The 27,019-nt window shown below is 40.7% G+C and overlaps 1 protein-coding gene across 5 annotated transcripts in view; it reads right to left on the bottom strand.

Annotated features, from left to right (window-relative positions):
* Window positions 1-27,019, bottom strand: part of SUGCT (succinyl-CoA:glutarate-CoA transferase) — an 811,293-nt gene that overhangs the window by 211,186 nt on the left and 573,088 nt on the right. The window contains exon 13 of one of the 5 annotated variants that reach the window (XM_059170569.1): window positions 24,994-25,135. The exons of the other annotated variants lie outside the window; for them this stretch is intronic. Coding sequence (XP_059026552.1) covers window positions 25,007-25,135 — 129 coding nt within the window. The 3' untranslated portion in view covers window positions 24,994-25,006. Of the gene's footprint in view, window positions 1-24,993; window positions 25,136-27,019 lie in introns of those variants that run through there. 5 annotated transcript variants of the gene reach the window in all.

Below are 27,019 nucleotides of genomic sequence, written 5' to 3'. Positions count from 1 at the left end.
GGTCATGATCCCAGGGTCCTGGGATCGAGCCCCGCATCCTGCTCCCTGCTCATCAGGAACCCTGCTTCTCTCTCTCCCACTTGCTCTCTCGTTGTTTCTTTCTCTATTTATCAAATAAATAAATAAAAATCTTAAAAAAAAAAAAAAAAACGATTTGGCTACTGAAGATAGCATTAGTTTGAATCACTGAAATCAAATGAAATGGAAACATTGAATTGTACGTTTTTTGGGTGTTTTTTTGTTTTGTTTTGTTTTAATAAATCATTAGCGGCCAAGTATTGGCTTGCTTACATGTTTCGACTTCCATTCCAATGGCTTGGTACCCAATCGACTTGGACCTTCCAGTATGCTAGGTAACAGGCTTTGGTCCATGTTTCTCCCTGATTCTGTTTCTTGGCTTAGGACAGGGACCAGAAATGGTGGGGTGGTCTTCGACTTTAGGTTACAGATTTTCTACCAAGGATGACCTAGCACGTCATAGGCTTTACCTTCTGCTGTCCTCTCCCTAACCCTGGTTACTATCTGTCCCCTCATCCCTCCTACCCTCAGTTCACACACCACCCAGTGGCCACTCCGAGACCACCGCCTGATTTCCTATCAACTGCGGAATGCTCACAGAGCAAAACCACTTTCACCACTGTCAGAGGCCACAGGAGAGCCAGGAACCAGAGTTGAGTACCTTGGCATCTGATCACTTACCTTTCCCAAGAACACTACTGAAAGTATGTAGGAACATGCCTATTTCCATTCTCCCTCTCATAATCACGTCCAGGGTATAATCCCTACAAAGCATATGCACAGTTTTAAAAGACCACTCTGTGGGTGTCAGGGGCAATCACATCATCACATGTTGGCAAGCCAGAATATCACTATTACTAAACTCACTTTACAAAACAAAGTGGGGGTGAAACCAGGGGAAGGGGAATTCGAACATCAAACAGGATTGATAGGCTTATCCTTGTGGCGCTGCATTACAGGCTGACCTCCGCAGGCTGGAAATTGGGTTACATCAACAAACCTTTCACTTTAAAGTGTGAGATGAAAGAGTGCCTCCCCTCATATTCTGCAGCCCGCCTGGCTCAGGTTTAAAGAAAGTATGCAGCCAGGTACCCGTGTTACATTTCAATGTGTGATATTGACAAGGATGCGAAAACCCCTGCCTTTGAAACTGAGCCTTCCATAGGCGGAACAAACACCTGAGGCACACTCCTCTGTGAAGAGCTGAAGGAGAGGGAAGGGGAGATGATAAAGGGGAAAGCTCCACATGCGGAACGTTTATGAATGCTCCCGCCACGGGCCGTAACTCAAGTCTGCTAGAGCGGTGCGTATTTCGGGTAACTGACATTGGTTTGTTTGGTTTTCCTCAATATCAAGGCTTACTTGCCTTGTCACGATTCCAAAAAGCCAGTGATGTGTTGCCAAAGGAAGGAAAATTACTTATTTAACAGCACTGGTCTTTCTTAAGATCAATTCAGTGATAGTCCCCTCCAATGCCATCCACCTAATAGCACTCTCTTGTCATTTATTTATTTAGTGGAGCAGGTTTCCCTGGTGCTGCCCTGTGAAGGGTGCAAATATTAGAGGCAAGCTTCATTTGCACTCTGCAAATGATCTTCCTATTTTTTTCCACATTATTTCCAAAGCACAATATCTCTGTCCCGTACTTTGAGTTTTTAGTCTTGCATTTTTGACCTAGAAGTTAAGAGGTACCAAGCTTTATAGCTGTTCCTCTGGTTTAAGCAATAGGTAGGCAGGCATACAGGAAACAAAATGCAAACAGAGGATTTCTCAACAAGGTCCTCAAATTCTGCACGGCTGAGTGACATCATAAAAGGCATTCGAATCCCTTGTAAATGGGGAGAAAAGGCCATCTGCTAATATCCAATGATGCCAAAACAAGCCTCCAATTTTGGGACACAAAAATGCCCTGATATTTTTTAAAGCCTTGAAAACATCTCCAGCCAGGTCCTTCTTTGGCATCTAGCCAGGTCCTGGTCCCCTTTACCAGGAACAGAACCCCAGGATGCATTACCCTTCCTAATTCTTTATAGTCTGCTTCATTTGGCAAAGGACCCAAACCTAACCACAACAGTTAAAAAGAAAGGCTTACATTCTACTATAAAATATACAAATCATGAAATGTATACAACTAACAAAAACAGTTTCAGTACTATTTGATGAGAGGAATTTTGTGTGGCTTTTTTTCTTTCTTTCTTTCTTTTTTGGTAATTCGGCATTCCAGTAATGTGAAACCACTGTTTAAGATAGAAAATCATTTTTCAATCTCAGGAAACATCGTTACTAGCTGCCAAAAGTCGATCCATATAATGAGAACTATTTGCTAATGCTGAACACCTGCACTTCTACAGATAGACTCTAAGGACAGCTGTAGCCATGCCTTTGAGTCTACTGACACAGCAGTCAAGCACAAACACAACATTTTAGATAGGAATGCTTGCTGGGGGGGGGGGGGGTGGCGGAGAAGAAGAAGGAGAAGGAGGGGGAAAAGGAGAAGAAGAAGAGGAAGAAGAAGGAGGAGGAGAAAAAGAAGAAATGCTTGCCTGCAGAAGGGCAAGCACACATCCACACTAAATCTAGTGTATCTCTCTGTAGACACTGAAGTCATTAGATATTTAAAAAAGCAAACAAAATACATCTAGGATAAGGATCCCAGCTGCTAGAAGCTTACATCTTGAGGTGGTAGGATACACAAATCAAGACATACTAAAGGTATAAACATATATCATGCTTATGGAAGCCATGGGTAAATATTTATTTCACTTCCTATGGTTAGTTTTTGCTTTTTTGGTTTCATTGTTTGATTTCCTGACTTACTAAGCTTAATGGAGAAGGACAGCCCCCGGAAGTTTGAATGGAAACTTCACGAAGAAGATGCAAGCATTGTTTTATAATCTTCTGAAATGAATAATTTCTAGCAAGCATCTCAAGAATGGTTTGCACATTCTCACCTACGTTTTCAAACATAGTGATGCTAGAATCTTCGTAACTTCTTCAATAAAACAAATACCAGAGAAAGGTGACTTTAATGTTACTATTACAAATAATAGAAAGCAATTATTGAGCAACTGCTAAGAACCAGAAAGTGAACTCCTTTACAAACGCTGTCTTTAATTCTTAATATCTTTATAAAGCAAATTCTATTACCCTAATTTTATAGGCAAAGAAAAAAAGGCTGAAAATCAGAACAATTCATACGACTGGCTCAAGTTAGAAATCTGCTAAGTAAATGATAGACCTAGAATTCAAATTCAAGGTCGTCTGGTTTGAGACACTGCAGTCTTTTCCTTATATTATGTTTCCTCCTTGCCAACATCTAGTTAGCAATGACTTTTTGCCAGGCACCATACAGGGAATGCACAAGTTAGTGGCATAGATGTCGTCCTGCCCTGGCGGTTCACAATTTAGCCAGGAGGACAGACATACAAGGAGTACTAATAAGTGAAATGTGGGTTATTAGCAGGCAGTCCAGCATGCTAGGGACCACACACTGGACCTAGCCAGATGGTACAAATTCTGCAGGCTGCACAAAAAGCTACAGAAAAATACCTACTGAGTCATCACATTCATCTCCCTAAAACCGTAAGTCATCCCACTGCTCACCCAATTCAATCTCAGTATCTTGATGTTTCCATTTAAATGGATATCATCCAATCAGTGTTCCTTGCTTGACTGAGATTTCCGAGGGGCCAAATAGAATAATAAGAGCCGAGGTACTGAAAGGACTCTTAAACGCAAACAAAAGAATAACCGACTTTCTTTCCTTGGATTTCAAGTCTTTATAATGCCCTCCTCTCTGTCACATCCTCTGTGTGTCCTAATGCTATCCCTGAAGCCATCCATTACTCCCTCTCCCCACCCAACAGTGTCCCCTTCGTCTCAAGGTCCTTCTGCATCCCTACGCCACCCCTCCCCTACTGCACGTCCCTTCTCCCTTCCCCACTGCTGACCTCTGCAGCATCTCCACACACCAGGAATCAACACACCCCACAGGTGGGTAGGACAAAGTGGTATCATTCTCAGTACCTTTGTCCTTTCCTCCCATACGTTAAGCAGAAAAGTGAGAAATTTTCTGAAAGCACTCTAATGAAGCTTTCACCACTTTGAGACATGTGCTCAGTCATTCTGGACTGGAGATTTTTCAAAAGCAGACCAAAGCAAGGTGCCAAGATGAACTCAAAGTGCCCAACGAGCCAGAACTCTTTAACATCCTCATGACAGATGATGACATGGAGTGATCCCATCATAGCTCCACCTACTCCCCTCCACCCAGAAAGCCCTTATGAACACAAATCAGAGTGATAGTATTAAAGGGGAAATCTTGAATTTGATGTAATTTATTTTTAATAAGTTCTTCTAAAATTTCATTTAACTTGTAGTAAGCAATTATTGAGGTTTATAATACATCTTACAATAAAGACACTGTGTTACTAAACCCGCCACCAAAAATAACCACAAGACAATGACCAGTTACCTTGCCTTCTAAAGGCAACTGACCCTTACTTTTAGAGTAAAGCATTGTTAACTAAAATAGGGACCCATGTGAGACTTTTTTATGATCCATTATCTTAAGTCATGCATAGATCCGATAAAATTAACCACGTATGTGCAAACATTTACCCTGTGGCACTTTCTGGACAATCCAAGCAGTATCGCAACTAAAAATGATGCTATCAAATATTTCAAGATACCCCATAAAAGTGAGAAGGAGAAACACCACAATACCAAGCCCAAAGCTTTCCATCCACATTGGCTGACTTTGTTAAGTTTTGCATCTACTAAACCTCTCGTTTTAAAGACTATTTTAACCATCATATCACATTCTCAAAGGAGTAAATTTGTGCTGTTACCATAATAATCAATTAGTTAGTGTGGGGATGTTATCACTACTAGAAAACTAAGAAACCACAGAGGTAAATATATTAGAACACTTGTGGGGATTGTCAGTCAGTGGCCAAACATGAAGACAACAGACTCTGGAATTCCTACAGAAAGAGAAGCCATCATGCTGAAATATAGGCAGCCAACATTCTAAGGCTGGTAAGCCATGTTTTGTGACAGTTTTCTGACTGAGTTCTGATGTTAAAGAATTAGCAACAAATATACCAGGAAGACACTGCTATTCACAGGAGTGGTCCAGGGTCTAATGCTGTACAAAACGATCCCAGGGCTGAGTGCCCAATGTTCAAAATTCAACACTTCTACCTTTCCCAGACACTGGTTCTTATGACACAGCCACTCTCGTCCCTGATACCAGACACTGAATTCCAATGTCTTCATGGAGGTATGAGGCGTGACAAGTATGCAAAGGTCCTGTGGCTGATGTTTGCTAGGTGGTCAGTGTTAACACGCTTCTCACCAGTCCCCATGTAACCCCGTGAGGCATTGAGGATTATGTGGTTTTTCCTTCCCTTGATGGAAAGAAAGAGGGAGCTAGGTTTAGAAGTTGAAAATCTCCATTATAACTTTCCTTTCAGTGAGTTTTCCCTAGAGTGAAACGAAATTCTGAGTGCATCAAACAGAAATGGAAAACGTGTGCTTCATCAATCATCTCATTTATGAACAGGAGCTCCCCAATTGGGTGGTTCACTGAATAAAATAGCTTACTCCAAATTTGTCTGGAACTTGAGGCCCCAAGAGCATGGAGCCAGCATAAGTCACCACTCCTTTCATTAGTAATATTCACCTCTGTCTTCATGAAATTCCTGCCAGCCAAGGGAGGAATGAGGAGTCCACACCTTTAAGAATACTTGGACCCTCAACTCTATGGTCAAATAATCTTTGGCAAAGCAGGAAAAAATATACAGTGGAAAAATGACAGTCTCTTCAGTAAATAGTGCTGGGAAAATTGGACAGCTATGTATAGAAGAATGAAGCCCAACCATTCTCTTACACCAAACACAAAGATAAATTCGAAATGGATAAAAGACCTCAATGTGTGGCAGAAATCTATCAAAACCCTAGAGAAGAACATAGGCAATAACCTCTTCGACATCGGTCACAGCAACTTCTTTCAAGACACATCTCCAATGGCAAAGGAAACAAAAGTGAAAATGAACTTTTGGGACTTCATCAAGAACCAAACCTTCTGCACAGCAAAAGAAACAGTCAACAATACAAAGAGGCACCCCACGGAATGGGAGAAGATATTCGCAAATTACACTACAGACAAAGGGCTAATATCCAAGATCTACAAAGAACTCCTCAAACTCAACACACACAAAACAAATAATCACATCAAAAAATGGGCAGAAGATATGAACAGACATTTCTCCAAAGAAGACATACAAATGGCTAACAGACACATGAAAAAATGTCTATCATCATTAGCCATCAAAACCACATTGAGATACCACCTTACACCAGTTGGAATGGCCAAAATCAATAAGACAGTAAACAACAAGTATTGGAGAGGATGTGGAGAAAGGGGAACCCTCTTACACTGTTGGTGGGAATGCAAGTGGGTGTAGGCACTTTGGAAAACAGTGTGGGGATTCCTTAAGAAATTAAAAATAGAGTTACCCTATGACCCTACATTTGCACTACTGGGTATTTACCCCAAAGATACAGATGTAGTGAAAAGAAGGGCATCTGTACCCCAATGTTCATAGCAGCAATGGCCACAGTCACCAAACTGTGGAAAGAAACAAGATGCCCTTCAACAGATGAATGGATAAAGAACATATGGTCCATATATACAATGGAATATTATGCCTCCATAAGAAAGGATGAATACCCAACTTTTGTATCAACATGGACGGGACTGGAGATTATGCTGAGTGAAATAAGTAAAGCAGAGGGAGTCAATTATCATATGGTTTCACTTACTTGTGGAGCATAAGGAATAACACAGAGGACATTGGGAGATGGAAAGAAGTGAATTGGGGGAATCAGAGTGGGAGATGAACCATGAGAGACTGTAGACTCTGAGAAACAAACTGAGAGTTTTGGAGGGGAGGGGGGTAGGGGTTTGGGTGAGCGCGGTGGTGGGTATTAAGGAGGGCACATATTGCATGAAACACTGAGTGTGGTACATAAACAAAGAATTTTGGATCACTGAAAAATAAGATAAAATTTAAAATAAAAAGAATACTTTGGGGACATATATGTACTCAGGGGAATATTTAAAATACTTTAAGACCAAAATAGTCAGGCACTGATTCATGCAAACATAGACTATGTGTTGCAGTTGTGGTTGTTATGGTGGTAAAATATACATAACCTAAAATTTACCCCTTAACCATTTTAAGTGTATAATCCGGTGACATTAAGTACATTCACAATATCAAGCAACCATCACCATCATCGGTTTCCAGAACTTTTTCCTTCCCCCAGATACTCTGTACATGTTAAACAATAGCTCCCCTTCCCCTTCCCTCCCAGCTCCTAGTGACCTCTGCTGTAAATTTGACTTCCCTGTGTACCCCCTGGAAGGACCATAGTGGTTCTAATTCTGTAATTCTTTGATACTCTTTCTTATCAAAAGATGAGTCTAATTTTTCTGCCTTTGGTACCCCTGGGTGGCTCAGTTGGTTAAGCATCTGCCTTTAGAAGATGACCTTCATGATCCCAGGGTCCTGGGATTAAGTCCCACATCAGGCTCCCTGCTCAGTGGGGAGCAGGTTTCTCCCCTTCCCTCTACCTGCCTGTGCCTCTGCTTTCTCTCCCTCTCTCTCTGACAAATAAAATCTTGTTTTTAAAAAGTCACTTAATTTCTCTCCCCTTGTAATTTACTTCTAATGAATAAAACGAGGTAAAAGTGGGCCCTGAATAACTTTAAACCTCGGTCAAAAAAAGCTACAGCTTTCCCCTGGTTTCCTCTCTTCTCCCACCCTGAGAACCGAGGCACCAGAGTCTGAGGGAGCCGGGCAGCCACAAGGAAAGGTCAAATGTAGCTATTCTGGCCACAGCCCCAACAGGAGTCCCAGCCAGTGGCCAGCATCAATGATCAGACATGGGAGCCAGCCTTCAGGTAAGGGCAGCCCCCAACTTTGGAGCCACTGCACTGATGCAAGTGAAACAGAGAGGAGCTGGCCTCATTGAGCCCTCCCATGCTTGCTCCTATTGTGAACAAGATAAATGCTATAATTGCTTTATGTCATGAAATTCTGAGGTAGTTTGTTATGTGGCAATTGATCACCGAAATAACAACCATTCAAGGTCAGTGCTGGCCAGTACCTCACATAGGAGTCTATCAGCTGAATGCAAGACCTTTACGTATCTCATAGATCATGATCATAGATCATAGATCGAGAAAAAAAAATCAGAAACCCATTCTAGGGAATCCAGAAGACATAATAACTTAGACAAAAGTTATGGCAAGAAGAGATCAACAGCCTTGAGTCAAACAGTGTTACCTGAGTATCTGCATAATAGCTAGTAATAGCTAGTAACATTCATACCTTGGGAGTGAATATTCTTACCTGTGCAATGAATTAGTCACAGGAACAAAAGGCACGGCATAGGGAATACACTTAATGGTACTATAATAGCATCATATGGTGACAGATGGAAGCTGTGCTTGTAAGAATAGCATAACACAGAAGCTGAATCACTATGTTGTACACCTGAAACTAATGGAACATTGTGTGTCAACTCTACTCAAAAATTAGGAAGATATAAAATACTATTGATAGGGTTATGCAGCTGCCTTTGGCTCAGATCATGATCCTGGGGCCCCACATCAGGGTCCCTGCTCAGTAGAGATCCTACTTCTCCCTTTGCCTGCCTTGCCTGCTTCTCTCCTTCACGCTGACAAATAAATAAAATCTTTTAAAAATATCTATTATTCATGGATACACATAACACTGGCAAAACCAAAGTGTGTTCTATGGTAAGAAAACAAAATTCAAATTTTGGCTATTTTAATTGCTTGCCACTTCACTTAATAAATATTGGTGAGAAAAACAGGATTATAGGTGATGTGTTCTGGCAACAGTAAGCCTAAAGGAGAAAAACTCAGGTTCCAAAATATTCCCTTCATTTAAAGCTTCAGTAAAATGTGTCTGCAGACAGATTTTTGTTGTCTTGTGTTCATTTACACTGATTGCTGCTCTATGTTTCTTCTGGTTGAGAACTCCAGTTCTAGAAAATTCTCAGCTGTTATCATCTGTTAACATCTTTCCTTCATTCTGTCCTTCTGGAACTCCTTTTAGAAATATATTTCAATGTCTCAATTAATCCTCTAACTCTTCTCTTATATTTTTCGTATTTTTTTTATTTTCAACATTCTGTGTCACATATTCAGTTCTAATTCCATTTCATTAACTATTGCTCCAATCTATTCTTTATCTTCTTTATTAGTCTTTTTTTTCAATTTTTAATCTATATGAAAAATTCACTTGCAAGATTTCTCATAGGTTCTTAGCTGTATTCATCCATACTACTTTCAAAACAAATTTTTTTTATTCATAGTCTCTTATTACAGTTCAATTTGGATATGAGGTCCTTTTTCTATTCTTTCAAAGATTTATAAAATACTGTTACTGAAATCATTTGACAAATGTTTGATTAATTCTAAATCCTTAAGTGTAATTCCCCTCAAAGTCTTAAATGTCCACATACAATTTTTTTAAGTATTAAATATTTTAATTGAAATATATTTGACCTACAATATTACATTTGTTTCAGGTGTACAACATAGTGATTTGACAATTACATACATTATGAAATGCTCACCATGATAACTGTCATTACCATTTGTCACCACACAGTTATTATAATATTATTGAATAGGTTCCCCATGCTGTACTTTTCATCCAGGTAAATTATTTCTTTTATAACTGAAAGTCTTTTCTTTTTAATCTCCTTCACCTATTTTGCCTATTCCCCTACCCCTCCCTTCTCTGCAACTATCAATTTGTTCTCCATATTTATCCACATGTGTTCTTGGGTCAGGCTTGTGAGCTCTTCTTGCCCAGGAAATTTTAATTGCTTTGTTTCTTTGTTTTTATCTCTTCCTACACTCATCTCCACAGAGTGGACAGTTCCACAACTGCCTCAGCCTGACCCCAGAATCCACAGCTCAGAACAAGATCTTACACTAGCAGTTTGGGTCCCTGCCCAATGGGGAGTCCACAGTCACTGTGGTAACAGATGGAGACATTATTGGAAAATCCACTGGAATAAATGAGCCTGTCCTCATCAGGTCATTCTAACATAGCCCCTGACATCAGAGAGGGCCTGGGCCCCTATGGCTCACACAATGGGTACATTTAGTCCCTCACGTGGCCTGGATCATTAATCCTGCTCCCACTATCCAGTCTCAGAGCCCTGTGTACTTCAGCTCGCTCCTCCCTGCTGTGTGGACTTTCATTCTCTTTCTGGTCATTAGAGACTTTTATTTTCAATTCTGCTTTACTAGTGATACTTTCTATTTTTGCAAAGCTCTTTTTTTTTTTTCATTTTCTGTGTCCTAAATGGGGAGGTTCACTCATGTGTACTCACTCTGCTGTCTCGGATGCAGAAAAAGCTTGGAATAAAATTAATTCTTAACCTTGATTTTGCATGAAAATCTCAATGATTTTCATAGTTAAAAATTTCATCTTTATCATGACAAAGAGGAGGTAAATTAAGTCTTCCACCGCAGAAGATAACATATTTACTATAATAAAGAACTGAGAAGAATACCAGGAAACAAGTGTTGTAAGTAGATCTGCTGTAAGCAGATTTCTGATGAATATCTGATTCAGGGCTGGTACTACCAAAAGAATATAACTTCCAAATATGTGTGCATATTTATGTGAAAGTAGACGATAAGCAGAAAATCACAGTTACATTCCTCACAGTGAAAACAAACCCTTTGTAGATCTCCATAACTCCACGAGGAGACTTTACATCTTTTGAATTACTGAATCTTACTCTAGCTGAGTGAGAGCTGGTTCTCTAGATCTTCTAATTTTCAAAGACAACTTCTGATTGCCTGATTGCACCAAGTACCGGCTAAAAGGTATCATTTTTTGCTGAAGATGAAGATGTTCATCAACAGATGAACAGATTTTTAAAAATGTGAGACTATCTATCTAGCTATCTAAAGAAAATGTGAGAAAAAATCTATGTGTGTATATATATATATTTTTTTTAATTTATTTATTTATAATGGAAAACTATTCAGCCATAAAAAAGAAGGAAATCCAATCTTTCGACAATAGAGATGGACCCTGAGAGCATTATGCTAAGTGAGATAAGTCAGACAGAAAGACTAATAGCTGTCTCATTTCATTCATTTGTGGAATCTAAAACATGAAAATCCTAGAAACATATTAGACTTCTGGTTAGCAGAAGCAGGGGTTAAGAGGAGGAGGAATTAGATGAAGGGGGTCAAAAGGTACAAACTTCCAGCTGTAACATAAATAAGTCCTAGAGATGTAATATAAAACATGATGACTATAGTTAACAATATTTTTTTGTATATTTGAAAGTTGTTAAGAGTAGGTCTTAAAAGTTCTCATCACAAGAACAAACACTACAACTATGTGACATGATGGGAGTTAGCTAAACTTACTGTGGTAACAATTTCATAATTTATACTCATAAATCATTATGTTGTACACTTTAAACTTATACAATATTATTTGGCAATTATATTTCAATAAAAATGGGAAGAAAAGCCACACTTTTAGTATCATATTCTCTTGTTAATATATTCTTATCTGGATAAAATGACAAGGTGGAAAAACTCACCACCAAAAAAAAAAAAAAAAAAACAACCCACAAACAAAAAACAAAAAGCAGTACCAATGGCTAGGGACCTAATCAATACAGATATTGGTAATATATCAGAACTAGAGTTCAGAATGACAATTATCAAGGTGATAGCTGGGCTTGAAAAAGGCATAGAAGATATTAGAGAATCACTTTCTGGAGAAATAAAATCCCTTTCTGGAGAAATAAAAGAACTAAAATCTAAACAAGTTGAAATAAAGAAAGTTATTATTGAGGTGCAATAAAAAACGGAGGCTCTTTGGGCACCTGGGTGGCTCAGTGGGTTGAGCTGCTGCCTTCGGCTCAGGTCATGATCTCGGGGTCCTGGGATCGAGCCCCACATCGGGCTCTCTGCTCTGCGGGGAGTCTGCTTCCCCCTCTCTCTCTGCCTGCCTCTCTGCCTACTTGTGATCTCTGTCTGTCAAATAAATAAAATCTTTAAAAAAAAAAAACGGAGGCTCTTACTGCTAGGATAAAAAAGGCAGAAGAGAGAATTAGTGATATAGAGGACCAAATGATAGAGAATAAAGGAGCTGAGCAAAAGAGAGACAACTACTGGACCATAAAGGGGAGAATTTGAGAGATAAGTGATAGCATAAAATGAAACAATATTAAAATAATTCAGATCCCAGAAGAAGAAAGAGAGAGGAGAGCAGAAGGTATATTGGAGAGAATTATACTACAGAATTTCCCTAATATGGCAAAAGGAACAATCATCAAAATCCAGGAAGCAAAAGAATTACCCTCAAAATCAATAAAAATAGGCCCATACGGGCTCATCTAATAGTAAAACTTACAAGTCTTAGTGACAAAGAGAAAATCCTGAAAGCAGCTCAGAACAAGTAGTCTGTAACATACAATGGTAGAAATATTAGATTGGCAGCAGACTTATCCACAAAGACCTGGCAGGCCAGAAAAAACTGGCGTGATATATTCAGAGCACTAAATGAGAAAAATATGCAGCCAAGAATACTATATCCAGCTAGGCTGTCATTGAAAATAGAAGGAGAGATAAAAAGCTTCCAGGACAAACAAAAATTAAAAGAATGTGCAAACATCAAACCATCCCTACAGGAAATATTGAAAGGGTCCTCTAAGCAAAGAGAGAGCCTAAATGTAGCAAACCAGAAAGGAACAGAGACAATATATAGCAAGTCACCTAACAGGCAATACAATGCCATTAAATTCATATCTTTCAATAGTTACCCTGAATGTAAATGGGCAAAATGCCCCAATCAAAAGACACAGGGTATCAAAATGGATTTTAAAAAAAGAGAGAGAGAGAGATCCATTGATATGCTATCTACAAGAAACTCATTTTAGACCCAAAGACACCTCCAGATTTCAAGTGAGTGGGTGGAAAACAATTTACCATGCTAATGGACATCGAAAGAAAGCTGGGGTGGCAATCTTTATATCAGATCAATTAGATTTTAAGCCAAAGACTATAATAAGAGATGAGGAAGGACAGTATCTATCATACTTATAGGGTCCGTCTAACAAGAATATCTAACAGTTTTAAATACCTATGCCCCTAACATGGGAGCAGCCAATTCTATAAGACAATTAATAACAAAATCAAAGAAACACATTGACAATAACACAATAATAGTAGGGGACTTTAACACCCCCCTCACTGAAATGGACAGATCATCCAAGCAAAAGATCAACAAGGAAATAAAGGCATTAAATGAAACACTGGACCAGATGGACATCACAGATATATTCAGAACATTCCATTCCAAAGCAACAGAATACACATTCTTCTCTAGTGCACATGGAACATTCTCCAGAATAGATCACATCCTGGGCCACAAATCAGGTCTCAACCAGTACCAAAACACTGGGATCATTCCCTGCATATTTTCAGACCACTATGCTCTGAAGCTAGAACTCAATCACAAGAGGAAAGTTAGAAAGAACTCAAATACATGGAGGCTAAAGAGAATCCTACTAAAGAATGAATGGGTCAACCAGGAAATTAAAGACTAATTTTAAAAATTCATGGAAACAAATGAAAATGAAAATGAAAACACAACTGTTCAAAATCTTTGGGACACAGCAAAAGCCATCCTGAGAGCAAAAGTATATAGAAAGGTCTCAAATACACAACCTAACCCTCCACCTAAAGGAACTGGAAAAAGAACAGAAAGGAAAGCCTAAACCCAGCAGGAGAAGAGAAATAATCAAGATTGAACAGAAGTCAATGAAATAGAAATCAAAATAATAGTAGAACAACTCAGTAAAACTAGGGGCTGGTTTTTTGGAAGAGTTAATAAGATTGATAAACCCCTGGAAAGACTTATCAAAAAGAAAACAGAAAGTACCAAATTAATAAAATCATGAATGAAGGAGGAAAGATCACAACCAACAACAAAGAAATACAAACAACTATAAGAACATACGTGCAAACTATACGCCAGAAAATTTGACAATGTGGAAGAAATGGATGCATTCCTAGAGACATATAAACTACCAAAGCTGAACCAGGAAGAAATACAAAACCTGAAGAGACCCATAACCAGTAAGAAGATTGAAGAAGTCATCAAAAATCTTCCAAACCAACAAGAGCCCAAGGGTAAATGGCTTCCTGGGGGAATTCTACCAAACATTTAAAGAATTAATACCTATTCTCCTGAAACTGTTCCAAAAAATAGAAATGGAAGGAGAACTTCCAAACCCATTTTATGAGGCCAGCATTATCTTGATCCCAAAACCAAAGACTCCACCAAAAAGGAGAATTATGGACCAATATTATTGATGCAAAAATTCTCACCAAAATACTAGCCAATAGGATCCAACAGTACATGAAAAGGATTATTCACCAGGACCAAGTGGGATGTATTCCTGGGCGGCAAGGTTGGTTCAACATCCACAAATCAATCAATGTGTTATAATACATTAATAAAAGAAAGAATAAGAACCACATGATACTCTCAATAGATGCCAAAAAAGCATTTTACAAAGTACAGCATCCTTACTTGATCAAAACTTTTCAAAGGGGGGGCCTGGGTGGTTCAGTGGGTTAAGCCTCTGCCTTCGGCTGAGGTCATGATCTCAGGGTCTTGGGATTGAGCCCCATGTCGGGCTCTCTGCTCAGCAGGGAGCCTGCTTCCTCCTCTCTCTGCTTGCTTCTCTGCCTACTTGTGATCTCTCTCTCTGTGTCAAATAAATAAAATAAAATCGTAAAAAAAAAAAAAAAAAAAAACCTCTTCAAAGTGTAGGGATAAAGGGTACATACCTCAATATCATTAAAGCCATCTATGAAAAACCCACAGCAATTATCATTCTCAATGGGGAAAATCTGAGAGCTTTTCTGCTAAGGTCAGGAACACAGCAGGGATGTTCATTATCACCACTGCTATTCAACATAGTACTAGAAGTGCTAGCCTTGGCAATTAGACAACAAAAAGAAATAAAAGGCATCTGAATTGGGAAAAAAGTCAAACTCTCACTCTTCACAGATGATATGATACTTTATGTGTAAAACCCAAAAGACTCCACCCCAAAACTGCTAGAACTCATACAGGAATTTAATAAACTATCAGGATATGAAATCAATGCACAGAAATCAGTTGCATTTCTATACATCGACAGCAAGACATAAGAAAGAGAAATTAAGGAGTCAATCCCATTTACAATTGCACCCAAAACCATAAGATACCTAGGAATAAACGTAACCAAAGAGGCAAAGAATCTATACTCAGAAAACTATAAAGTAATCATGAAAAAAATTGAGGAAGACAAAAAGAAGTGGAAAAAATGTTCCATGCTCATGAATTGGAAGAACAAATATTATGAAAATGGCTATGCTACCTAAAGCAACTTACACATTTAATGCAATCCCTATCAAAATACCATCCACTTTTTTCAAAGAAATGGAACAAATAATCCTAAAATGGATATGGAACCAGTAAAGACCCCGAATAGCCAGAGGAATGTTGAAGAAGAATGCCAAAGTTGGTGGCATCACAATTCCAGACTTTAAGCTCTATCACAAAGCTGTCCTCATCAAGACAGTATGGTACTGGCACAAAAACAGACACATAGATCAATGGAACAGAATAGAGAGCCCAGAAATAGACCCTCAACTCTATAGTCAGCTAATCTTCGGCAAAAAAGGAAAGAATGTCCAATGAAGAAAAGACAGTCTCTTCAACAAATGGTGTTGGGAAAATTGGACGGCCACATGCAGAAGAATGAAACTGGACCATTTCCTTACACCACACATGAAAATAGACTCAAAATGGATGAAAGACCTCAATGTGAGAAAGGAATCCATCAAAATCCTTGAGGAGAACACAGGCAGAAACCCCTTCAACCTCAGCCATGCAATTTCTTCCTAGAAATATTGCCAAAGGCAGGGGAGCAAGGGCAAAGATGAACAATTGGGACTTCATCAAGATCAAAAGCTTTTGCACAGCAAAGGAAACAGTCAACAAAACCAAAAAAAAAAAAAACTGACAGAATGGGAGAAGATATTTGCAAATGACATATCAGATAAAGGGCTATCCAAAATCTATAAAGAACTTATCAAACTCAACACCCAAAGAAAAAATAATCTAATCAAGAAATGGGCAGAAGACATGGACAGACATTTCTGCAAAGAAGACATCCAGATGGCCAACAGACACATGAAAAAGTGTTCCATATCACCTGGCATCAGGGAAATACAAATCAAAACCACAGTGAGATACCACCTCACACCAGTCGGAATGGCTAAAATTAACAAGTCAAGAAACAACAGATGTTGGTGAGGATGTGGAGGAGGGGAACCCTCCTACACTGTTGGTGGGAATGCAAGCTGGTGCAGCCACTCTGGAAAACAGCATGGGGGTTCCTCAAAAAGTTGAAAATAGAGCTACCCTATGACCCAGAAATCGCACTACTGGGTATTTACCCTAAAGACACAAATGTATGGATTTGAAGGGGCACATGCACCCAAATTTTTATAGCAGTAATGTCCACAATAGCCAAATTATGCAAAAACCTAGATGACCATCAACAAATGAATGGATAAAGAAGATGTGGTCCATATACACAATGGAATACTATGCAGCCACCAAAAGAAATGAAATCTTGCCATTTGCAACAATGTAGATGAAACTAGAGGGTATTATTCTGAGTGAAATAAGTCAATCAGAGAAAGACAATTATCATATGATCTGTGTGATATGAGGAATTTGAGAGGCAGGGTAGGGGTTTGAGGGATAGGAAAGAAAAAAATGAAACAAGGAGGGATTATGAAGGAGACAACCATAAGAGACTTTTAACAAAACAAACAGAGGTTTTCTGGGGGATGGGGGGTAAGGAGACATTGGGTTATGGACATTAGGAAGGGTATGTGTTATGGTGAATGCTGCGAAATGTATAAGCCTGATGTTTCACAGATCTGTACCTCTGGGGCAAATAATACATTATTTGTTAATAAAAATAATTTTTTAAAAAATGGAAAAAACTTTTAAAGGCTTTTGTTGTGATGCTATATGACCAAGATTGGAGCAAAACTTCCATCCTAGGAAGGAAATAATCTCAAACACGAATGGATCATCCTGAGTGTCTAGTTGGGCCAAATTCATGCCACACATATTACACAAGACACTACAGGCTGTGGAGATGCTGTGGGAAAGGAAGCCCTTTGTCCACAGAGCTGGCATTCCAGTAAAACAGAAAGGACTCTGGGCCTGGGAGCATCTCCAGGGGAAAGTCAGAGTCCAAAGAAAGAATCCAGTAACTTCAAAAACAAGCTGGGATAAAAGTCAAAGGTAAATGTACATGTGGGGGATGACTCCAGGTTCAAATCTGTGCAGCAACCAAGTAGACCTTTATTTCCCTAGAGAAGGTGGGCAGGATGGGGGGGGGGGTTTCTCAATAATCAAGGGAATCTCAACTCCATGGTCTTCTCTCTATGTCTGTCATACTCCATGTAGGCTTTTGAGATGGAACTGGTCTTATGTCTCAGGAGAGATGGTCATCTGCAGGAAGGATCTGATCCGAAAAATCTGTGGTATTCCCTTCCTGATTACAACCCCTACCACAGTTCTCCTGATCCAATCCAGGCACAGGGTTTAAGATCACAAAATGGCTCTTTTGACACCTTGTGGGGCATCTGTTGATTTAGGTTTCCAATGTTGAAAAACAAGCTCTTGAATGCTAAATTTGTAAAACTAAACTTAAACATTTGGTAGCAGGAATAACGAAGGTCCCATTGTAATCTTAACTCTCGTCTGGGTGCATATTAGGTTCAAAATCCATAACCATACACACAAAGCCCAAGTTAGGAAGACATAAATCAAGAGTCCATGTTGAAGGCCAATCAGTTTCTTGTTAGAGTCCTGGGATTGAGTCCCACATCAGGCTCCTTGCTCAGTAGGGGGTCTGCTACTTCCTCTGCCTGCCCCTGCTTCTGCTCTCTCCCTGACACATAAATAAATAAAATTAGAAAGAAAGAAAGAAAGAAAGAAAGAAAGAAAGAAAGAAAGAAAGAAAGAAAGAAAGAAAAAGGAACTCAGGCAGGCAGGCAAGAGAAACCAGAACCATCCACAGTAAGGCTATGCAACACATCTTTATGATACGCTACTGCTGATAACAAATACTGTTTGCTGTTTTTATCCAGTTGTTCCCTTCTATCATCCTAGGACACAGGGATATGGAGACAAGAGCCAGTGGAGTGAAAGAAGAGAACTTGGGAATTTGGTGTGAATGTCCCATGAAGCACCTACTACATGACCTGGGTCAAATTACACAGTCACTCTAAGCTTCAACCTTCAAACCTATAAAACAGATATTAATAACTATCTCATAGGATTTTCATATAGAACAAATGAGATTCTTTCTCTCTCTCTCTCCATATACACACACACACAGTCACACACACACACACAGAGTCACACACACAGCCACTGGTTAACCAATTCCCATTCTGTTAGCTCAGAATCCTGTGTGTACTTGAGCATAAGAAACTCTATAAGTAGTTGTTATAAATTTACCCTCTCTATTAAACTGAGAGCTCACTGGGGACAGAACATGTATCTTTTTATCTTTCAGTCACAAGGGTTCGGAACGTTCTTGGCATAGAGTAGGTACTTGAAAACATGTTCTTTTCCAACTCTGCTTTTCTGACTTTCATTGTTCATGTCACAAGGGCCCCTGTCTCCGTTGGAGAAAGGAAGCGAGAACAAGAGAAAGACGACACCCAAGTCCCCATGTTACGAGGGTGCACGTGAAAAATCCTTTTCCCACAAATGATGTGACAATCAGAGGTCTGCTATTTCTAGTGTCTGCTTGTCCTTGTTTTGTGCTCACTCTCCTAAGAAATAGTATCGTAGTTCTCAGAGACTGGGTCAAGCAGCTATGAATGGATAGAAGGCATCTTAGTGTGAATGGAAGAAGCGGGAGAGAAACGAGGAAAAAAATCTACTTCCCCGTTTCCCAGGAGCCAACAGAGAGGCAGAGAGGAGCCTCCTCCTTCCATGGGACTTGGTAGGTGGCTGGTATCTAAGGATTCTGGGTTTGGGGAAAGGAAGAGTGTCTGGAGTAGCAGGTGGAGTGAGGGGGGTGGGGTGACAGAGAAGCGGGTTCCTGAAGGCACAGAGGAAGTGGGTAGAGGAAGTGTCAGCACGCATAGAGTTGGGGACTGAGCTGGCTGGTTGACAGGGGAGGTAAGGGGCATTCCCTGCCTAAGTGTAGGCTTCCTTTAATCAAAAAGACAGGAAGTCAGGGATGCCTGGGTGGCTCAGTCAGTTAAGTCTTGTGATCCTGGGGTCCTGGATGGACCTTCTCAACAAGGAGCCTGCTTCTCCCTCTCCCTCTGCTGCTCCCTCTGCTTGTGCTCACTCACTGGCTCTCTCAAATAAATAAATAAATAAAGTCTTAAAAAAAAAAAAAAAAGTCGGTGGGGAGAGGAAGTCCAAAGTCAGGAGAAATATAAGCATGTTGCCTCCAAAAACTTTCTTCTCCGGAAGTGCTGGTTTTTTCTCCCCACCCCACCCCCCACTGAAATTGACCTCAAAAACAGAGATGTTTCTTTGCAAACTGTAGCTTTCCATTCTAACTCTGCAATTCACAAATGGAGCTCTGCCTTATGGATTGACAGATCTTTTAAAGGGTCATAAACATTTTCGTCCCTTGATATTTAATGTGTAATTCAAATTTTATATTTGGTTAGAATATATAATTCAGATTCACAAGATTGACAGTTCATGATACATAACCTGACGGATGGGGCCATCTTTAACGCTGATCACTGATTTTTGAAAAATACCTTTCCTGGCTCATTCTCAAATAACTCCATTCTCAAATTAGTTATTAACAGACTCTGGCCTCAAATGATACACTCTCCCTTTCAAGGTCCTTCGGAATTGACCCCCACCTCCTCTGACACTGCTACCTCCCATTCCAGCCACACAGGATTAGTGGAGGTAGGCAAACATCATCTTTTTTTTTTCTCTTTTTTTCTTTTTTTAAATTTTTTTAAAGTAGGCCCCATGCCCAGTGTGGGGCTTGAACTCACGACTCTGAGATCGAGTCGTATGCCCTACTGACTGAACCAGCCAGGTGCCAGCCCACAGACATCATCTTGACAGCTATAACTTGAAAAGTCCCTCTGCTTCTTGTGCCTCTGGCAAATTGAGTGTACCTCTAAGGCTATCCTCAAAGGTCTTTGGAAGCTCTGTGAGGCTCTCCCTGACTATTCTAATGATGCTTAGGAAGAGACAAGCTTTTCTCCGCTCTTGATTTATTACTTGTTCTCTAGATGAGAGACTTTCTGATTTCAAATGATGGGGCTATAATGTTTAGATAATACATACCCTGAAGGGTGGTACACAAGTTCTTTTTCTGGATAAATACATCATTCATTGATTTAAATTACAAAAACCATGCATAGTAAGTGCCAGGCTGCATGTCTTGCTGGGTTTAGGCAAAAGAGGAAAAAGGCCTAGCTCTTCATCTTATGGCTAGCACAGTTTCATAGAAGATGAGTAAACAGATGAGGGAATGGAAAATCATAATATGAGGAGGCAAGTACTATGACAGAGAAAAGCAAAAGGAGCTACGTAATGATATGGAAGGAATGAGTCCCAAGCAGAGAGGCCAGAAAGAAAGAGAAAGTAGCTTGAGCAGCAGAGTCCTCAGGGTGAGGGCAACAGGGGCGGAGGGGGCAGTGGCTGGGCTCCCATTTCTCTGGGACATGCGTGGAGCACACACTCTGATGATGGGAGACTGTGCAGTTGAACACCACGCAGGCAGAGAGAGGACAGAGCTGACCATATGGGAGCAAGATGGGGGCTTTGGGTCTTGTTCTGAAAAAGTGACATCAGGTGACCCCCTCTTCTGTATACCTGGGGGCTGTAAGGTGGTGATGGGAAGGGGGAGACCTCTTAGGACCGTGATTAAGACATGTGAGAAATGATAAAGGCCTAAGGAAGGCAGTGGCACCGAGAGTGAAGATGAGAGGGCCAATCCAAAGGAGCTACTTTCAGGGTTCTCTCTGTCAAACTTAATGCCAGGTTGGATGTGGGGGTGAAGAGACACCGGGTTTGTTTCTGACTCGGAGCGCCTGCTACTGCCAAACCAGAGGAGGAAGGGCAAATTCAGCGGGTGAGAATAGGAAAGGTCTGAGGTTAGTTGGGACTTGTTTAAGATCTTGGGCTGGGGGACATTCAAGGAAGAATTTCCAGATGACTGAGGACCGTATGTATCTGGAATATAGTAGAGACAATTTGATTAAAGACAAGAATATTGGAAAAGCCAGCATGCACATGGTAGCTGAGTTCTATTTACAAGCAAAAAGAAGGATAGATAGAATAAGAAGTAGGTCTTCTTAGCAATGACTAATCTATTAAGAGGTATTCAGAAATCAAAACCCTACATTTTGTCTTGCCAATGAATTCCCAAGCTCTACCCCTCACCCTCAAGCTCCCATCACAAATTCCCCAAGCAAATACAAGCCCAAACCTCAAGAACATAGACAAGGTCAAAGCATGGGCTTTACCACTTCTACACTGTAACACTTCACCACTGTACCTTCATCACTATAGAAAGTGCCCTGGTGAGTGAGGCTGGACCACTGATGCTCTAAGGCCAGAGGCAGACAGAAAGGATCTACAATGTTTCAAGTAGGCTGAGAAGGTTGTTTAGTCCATTTGCCCTAAACTGAAACACAGGTCTCATTTCTCTGTATCTGACCACTCCAATGGCAAGAAAAAGTGCATCGAAGGTAAAGTAGACTGAAGTAAACAAGAGGACAAAGTAGGGACCTTTCCCATGATCTACAGTAGAAACCGTCTAATCCAGGCACCAAGGAATTCTCGGGATAAGGTATTTCCCTGGCAGTAATGGCTCTAAATCCACATCACTCCCAGTCTCATGGGAGGAAGAGAGGGACTGTATAAGGGTAATAATCAAGAGATACATATAGAGAGAATCCCCTGCACCTGGATCTAATAAATGTTATTACCCTTGACCCGTTTCATCACCCCTCTTCCTTGGGGATGAAGTTAGGAGTTAGAGGTTATAAAGACTTGCTGAGAGCTCCCCAATGAACCCAAAAGGCCAAAAACAGGACCCTGATACATAACTAAATTTTAGGGGCCAACAAAATAAGAGGAATGTTTAAGGAGGTCCATGAGAAGGAAGGGGTAGAGGAAAAAAACAGAAGGGGATGTGTGCCTCCAGAAGTGATGGGAGGACAGAATTTAGGAAGAGCAAGTGGTCAAAAGAGCAAAATGGGATTGGGTATGCCTAGAAGGATCATAAATGGCCTCCATGGAAGAGGTTTGCAGCAGAGGCACGCAGGATCAGGAGCAGTGGCGTGTAGGAATTCACACGATCGGCAGATACGCTAAGATCTGCATGGTTTAGAGCAGGAGCTGAGAATTCTACTTTCACATGACAGCGAGCCAGCAGTCCTTGGAACTGGCTAATGGCCAAGTTATAACAGAATTCTCAGCTAAGTAAGAAGGTACCTCAATAACATGGTCTTTGCTTAGTTAGTGCCCAGATGGCTCACTTGAGTTTCTGACCACCAGATGGTGAAGTATCACAAGTGCTCTACTTTCCGATGAGCTGTGAACCTATACATTCTCCTTTCCTGCTCACCAGTTGGACAAATGTGGGTTAGTATTTCTTTTGGAACTGTAGCTGAATAAACTTTTTATCTTAAATCTCATTCTAAACAAAGATGGGGAGATAAAAGAATGCCCCCACCTCCCCACATAGGACCTCAAATTTAACATGTCCAAAACCGAACTCACACACATACACACACACACACCAGCAAAGAGGCAGAAAGAGATGGAGAAAGAACAAATTACGCCATCTGGTATTAGATTAAAATAAAACACCTATACTAAAATTATATTAATGAATTTTGCTGGATGATTTGAATACTAGATTCAAGTCCTGGCTGTGTCGCTTACCAGCTACGGGTTGTTGGCAAAGTACTTAATCTCTCTGTTTCTGTTTCCTTTTTGGTAAAATGGGATGGTAATTATGATAGCTAACTCACAGAATTTTAAGAATTTAAATATAAGAACACATCTAGCATGGTTTGTGGTACACAGTCAGGGCTCAGCAAATGCTATCTACTATGATTATTATGAAGCTTCAGAATCTGCCAGGGTTTCTAGTTAACCATTATGACTGTCAATAGCCATGACAGCCTATGTACCGGGTCAAGGTCATTTGCACTAATAAAACACACATTCGCAGAGACATCCATACATATGCATATACATAACAAGAATGCTTCTCCAAACAGGCAGTCTCCACATTATGAAGAGCGTCAATCTAAAAATATATTGATAAGAATGTTTTTTGATCTTGGAAATGTTTTTTCCCCCTCACAGAAACAATGACTATAATAAAGTGTTCGCAGAATTCTAGGACCCAAATTAACTTTTAAATGATGACACTTCTGAAAATATAATAAAATGAAGTGAAAACATTCAAGCTGCAAGGGAATTAGCAGATGCTGGGAATATATTGGTCCAAGATCTATTCTAGCTCCCTTCTAGTTAGCAAGAGATTGGAGAGTTAAAATTTGGGGGAGGGGGGACACAACTCCAAGACACTCTTGTAACTAGGGTTTCAGGCAAGAAGGGTTTCCACCAATCAGAGGATCTTCCATGAAATTTTGATGTCAAATAGTAAGTCACATGGAGAGAGAAGCAGAGTGTGGAGCATACCCCCCCGCCTTCTGCCAGAGACTGTGTTGTTCCTGAATTAGGCTCTTCCTGGCTAAGCAGTCACTGCTGCTTTCCTAGGGCAGCAGGGGAAGCAGAACTCTGGTAGCAATAGCTTCTTTACCATCAGTTTCCTGCAGAGTCAGTGGCAGCCTTGGAGGAAGACAGTGGAAAGGTTCTGTAATCGCTTCCCGACCAAGCAGAGTAAATAGAGTCCTGGACAGGAATCCAAGCACAGCTTAGGCAAATCAGACTTACTGAGATCCCTGCATAACAGCGATCTATGCTAATTATCCCTGCAGCTCCTTCTTCCACTTCAGAGCCCATGGAAACCCAACAATATTTATAAAACAACTTTTTATAAAGAACCACATGGGATTGGGCAGGAGAGGAAAAGGCAGAGGAACAAAGAGGTATTTCAGAGATAGAAAAGGAGCAGAAGCAGCTAGGTGCATGTACTGACTGTAATGCAGCTAATTGAAAGACAGGCACTTTCTGTACAGAAATACTCAAGAAGATCAGGTGATGGGGATTAAGAGTACAGTTCATCATGATGAGCACTGAGTAATGTATATAATCATTGAATGACTATATTGTGCACCTGAAACTAACCTGGAATTTAACACTGGAATTAAAACCCTGGAATTAAGCTTTTAAAAATGTAAAAAAAAAAAAAAAAAAATTCTTTATTGGGGCAGCAGGATGGCTAAGTTGGTTGAACATCTGCTTTTGGCTCAGGTCATGATTTCAAGGTCCTGGGATCGAGCTCCGCATCAGGTTCTCTGCTTGGCCTCTCTGCCTGCCTGTGATATCTCTCTCTCTCTCTCTGTCAAATAAATAAATAAAACCTTAAAAAATAAAAATAGACACTTTTAAAACGTCAAGATCCTTGGATTCCATCTGAGTTAACTTAATCAGAACCTACAGAGAGTGGCATGTAGGGATCTGGGAGTCATGCTGGGGAGTGAGGTTGGAGAACCAGTGTAATAATTGGGCATAAACAGAGAGCAAGTTTCAAGTGTTTTACTACTATTCACTTCCTGAGATAATTTAGAACCTGAAGGGAGAATGAACACCTTACCTCGGACACGGGTCTCCTTTTAGCTTGTAGTTACGGATGTTGAGCCCAAGCAAGATTGGCTGCCAGATGGCATCTCCACATTGAAGACGACAGGCCCCCTTGGGTGTGCCCATCCCAGCCAGAGGGCCTGATGCCGCCGTTGTCCCACCTGACCGGGAACCACCAATGTCAAGTGAAATTCAATGGCTGACTCCAATGACTAAATCCCATCTGCCTGATCAGTGGTTCTAGACAGGTATGGTGTAGATAGGTAGTTTGCGCTCAGTTATTGAGAGAAAATCACGGTCAGATCCTCAGCTGCTGCAGTGAACACCTTGCATTTGAATGAGCCTGTTTTAAATAACAAACATTTACAGTAAATTTGGAAATAGAATCACTCAGAACAGTAAATGTCGATCATGTAAAAATCCCAAATGGTCTGTGAACCACTATATTCAAATGAACGCAGGCCGCAGGTTTCCATGTTTGAAAACCAGCTCACCTCCTTCACGCAGTCCAGACCCCAACAAAGGCAGCTTCACCTCCTGGGGTGCCCAACCACTCCCCCCTTTTTTGTCTGCCTGCCTTTCAGTCTTCACCAAAAGTAGGAGCTTAGATCAAAGGCCTTATTTATTTTTTTTTTAATAAGAAAAAGGCTTATAAAAAGTTAAGGAAAACTGCAAAAATAGAACAAGATCATATAGCACCTTCCTTCAACTTTTTTTTTAAGATTTGTTTATTTGACAGAAAGATAGAGATCACAAGTACGCAGAGAGGAAGGCAGAGAGAGAGGGAGAAGCAGGCTCGCCACCCAGCAGGGAGCCAGATGCCGCTGGGCTTGATCCCAGGACCCTAGTACCAGGACCTGAGCTGAAGGCAGACGCTTAACCGACTGAGCCACCCAGGCACCCCCTTCCTTCAACTTTCAGTGTTGAAATCACTCAGTATTTTGAGCAAAAACTGAGTGCATATGCCAAGATGAGAATTTCAACTGGAAATATAAAAGGAAACAGACTCATATTTCTTGAGCATTTTCTGCGGGTCAAGCACTTCCACAGGGAAGGAGGGAGGACCGTGCACGTGACACAGAAATGGAAGCTACCAGAAGATGAGCAACTTGTCATGGGACACACAAGATGTAAAGCCAGGATTTGGACCCATGACTGTCTGGACCCTTTCACCATGAGCTCTGTCATTATTGTTTAAAAAAAAAAAAAAAGTTTACTTAGCACATTTCATTTAGAGATACAGATATCTAAATATACAGTTAACATGACTTGCAGATAAGCTCAGTTCTTCGCCGTGTACTGGAAAAAGCACATATTCCCAGAAGGGAGACGAAAATAGTTGCATCCCTCAGAGTCTCTCAGAAGGCAGGAAAAAGACACGGAGTCTGAGGAACTTTCCGTGGGGAGCAAGGGACGCCAGAAGGTGGACCGAAACATTGAGAAGAAAGTATTCTTTTGACCGCTAGGCGGCTGAACAGCGCCTTCCTGTACAGTTCAGAGTGGGGAAGGTCAGTGCAGGGCCCCAGGCAGGCTGCCCTACTTCCTAACTGTGAACTTGGGCCCCGGGGCTTCACCTTGGTCAACTAGCCAAAAGGAAACAGAAATATGTACTTCGTACAGTGTGAGATTTCAAGTAGATGAAAAAGGTGAGGTGCTTAGCACAGTGCCTGAGGCTGAGCGTCTGATTAATCATTGATAACTCCATATTAATGGCTCAGGAAAAAGACACATTGTTTCCCCACCCTTTTACGCAGGCCCCGAATCTGACTTCAGTAAGGGCTGAAGTCAGCCTCTGGTCTGGACTGCTCATGGGTTGGTTCCATCCCTTAAACACGGCTACCCCCTGTTCACGGAACTGAGGGAAACCCTTTCATTGGCTTGCACCACAATTTCTCTGCAGAGAAAATGATCTTTGCCTACAAAAATACCCTAATGCTTGCTGCTTGAGATAGAAAAGGTACGGTTCAGGGAGACATGGTGAAAGAGAGGCAAGGAAGGAAAACCTGGCTGAGGAAATGTAGGATTTTGAGTTGAGGGATGGCAAG

The sequence above is a fragment of the Mustela lutreola genome, chromosome 4, assembly GCF_030435805.1.
Source record: "Mustela lutreola isolate mMusLut2 chromosome 4, mMusLut2.pri, whole genome shotgun sequence".
NCBI classification, from domain to species: Eukaryota; Metazoa; Chordata; class Mammalia; order Carnivora; family Mustelidae; genus Mustela; species Mustela lutreola.
The sequence above is the reverse complement of the archived record's forward strand: the minus strand, read 5'-3'. Positions and strand labels throughout refer to the sequence as shown.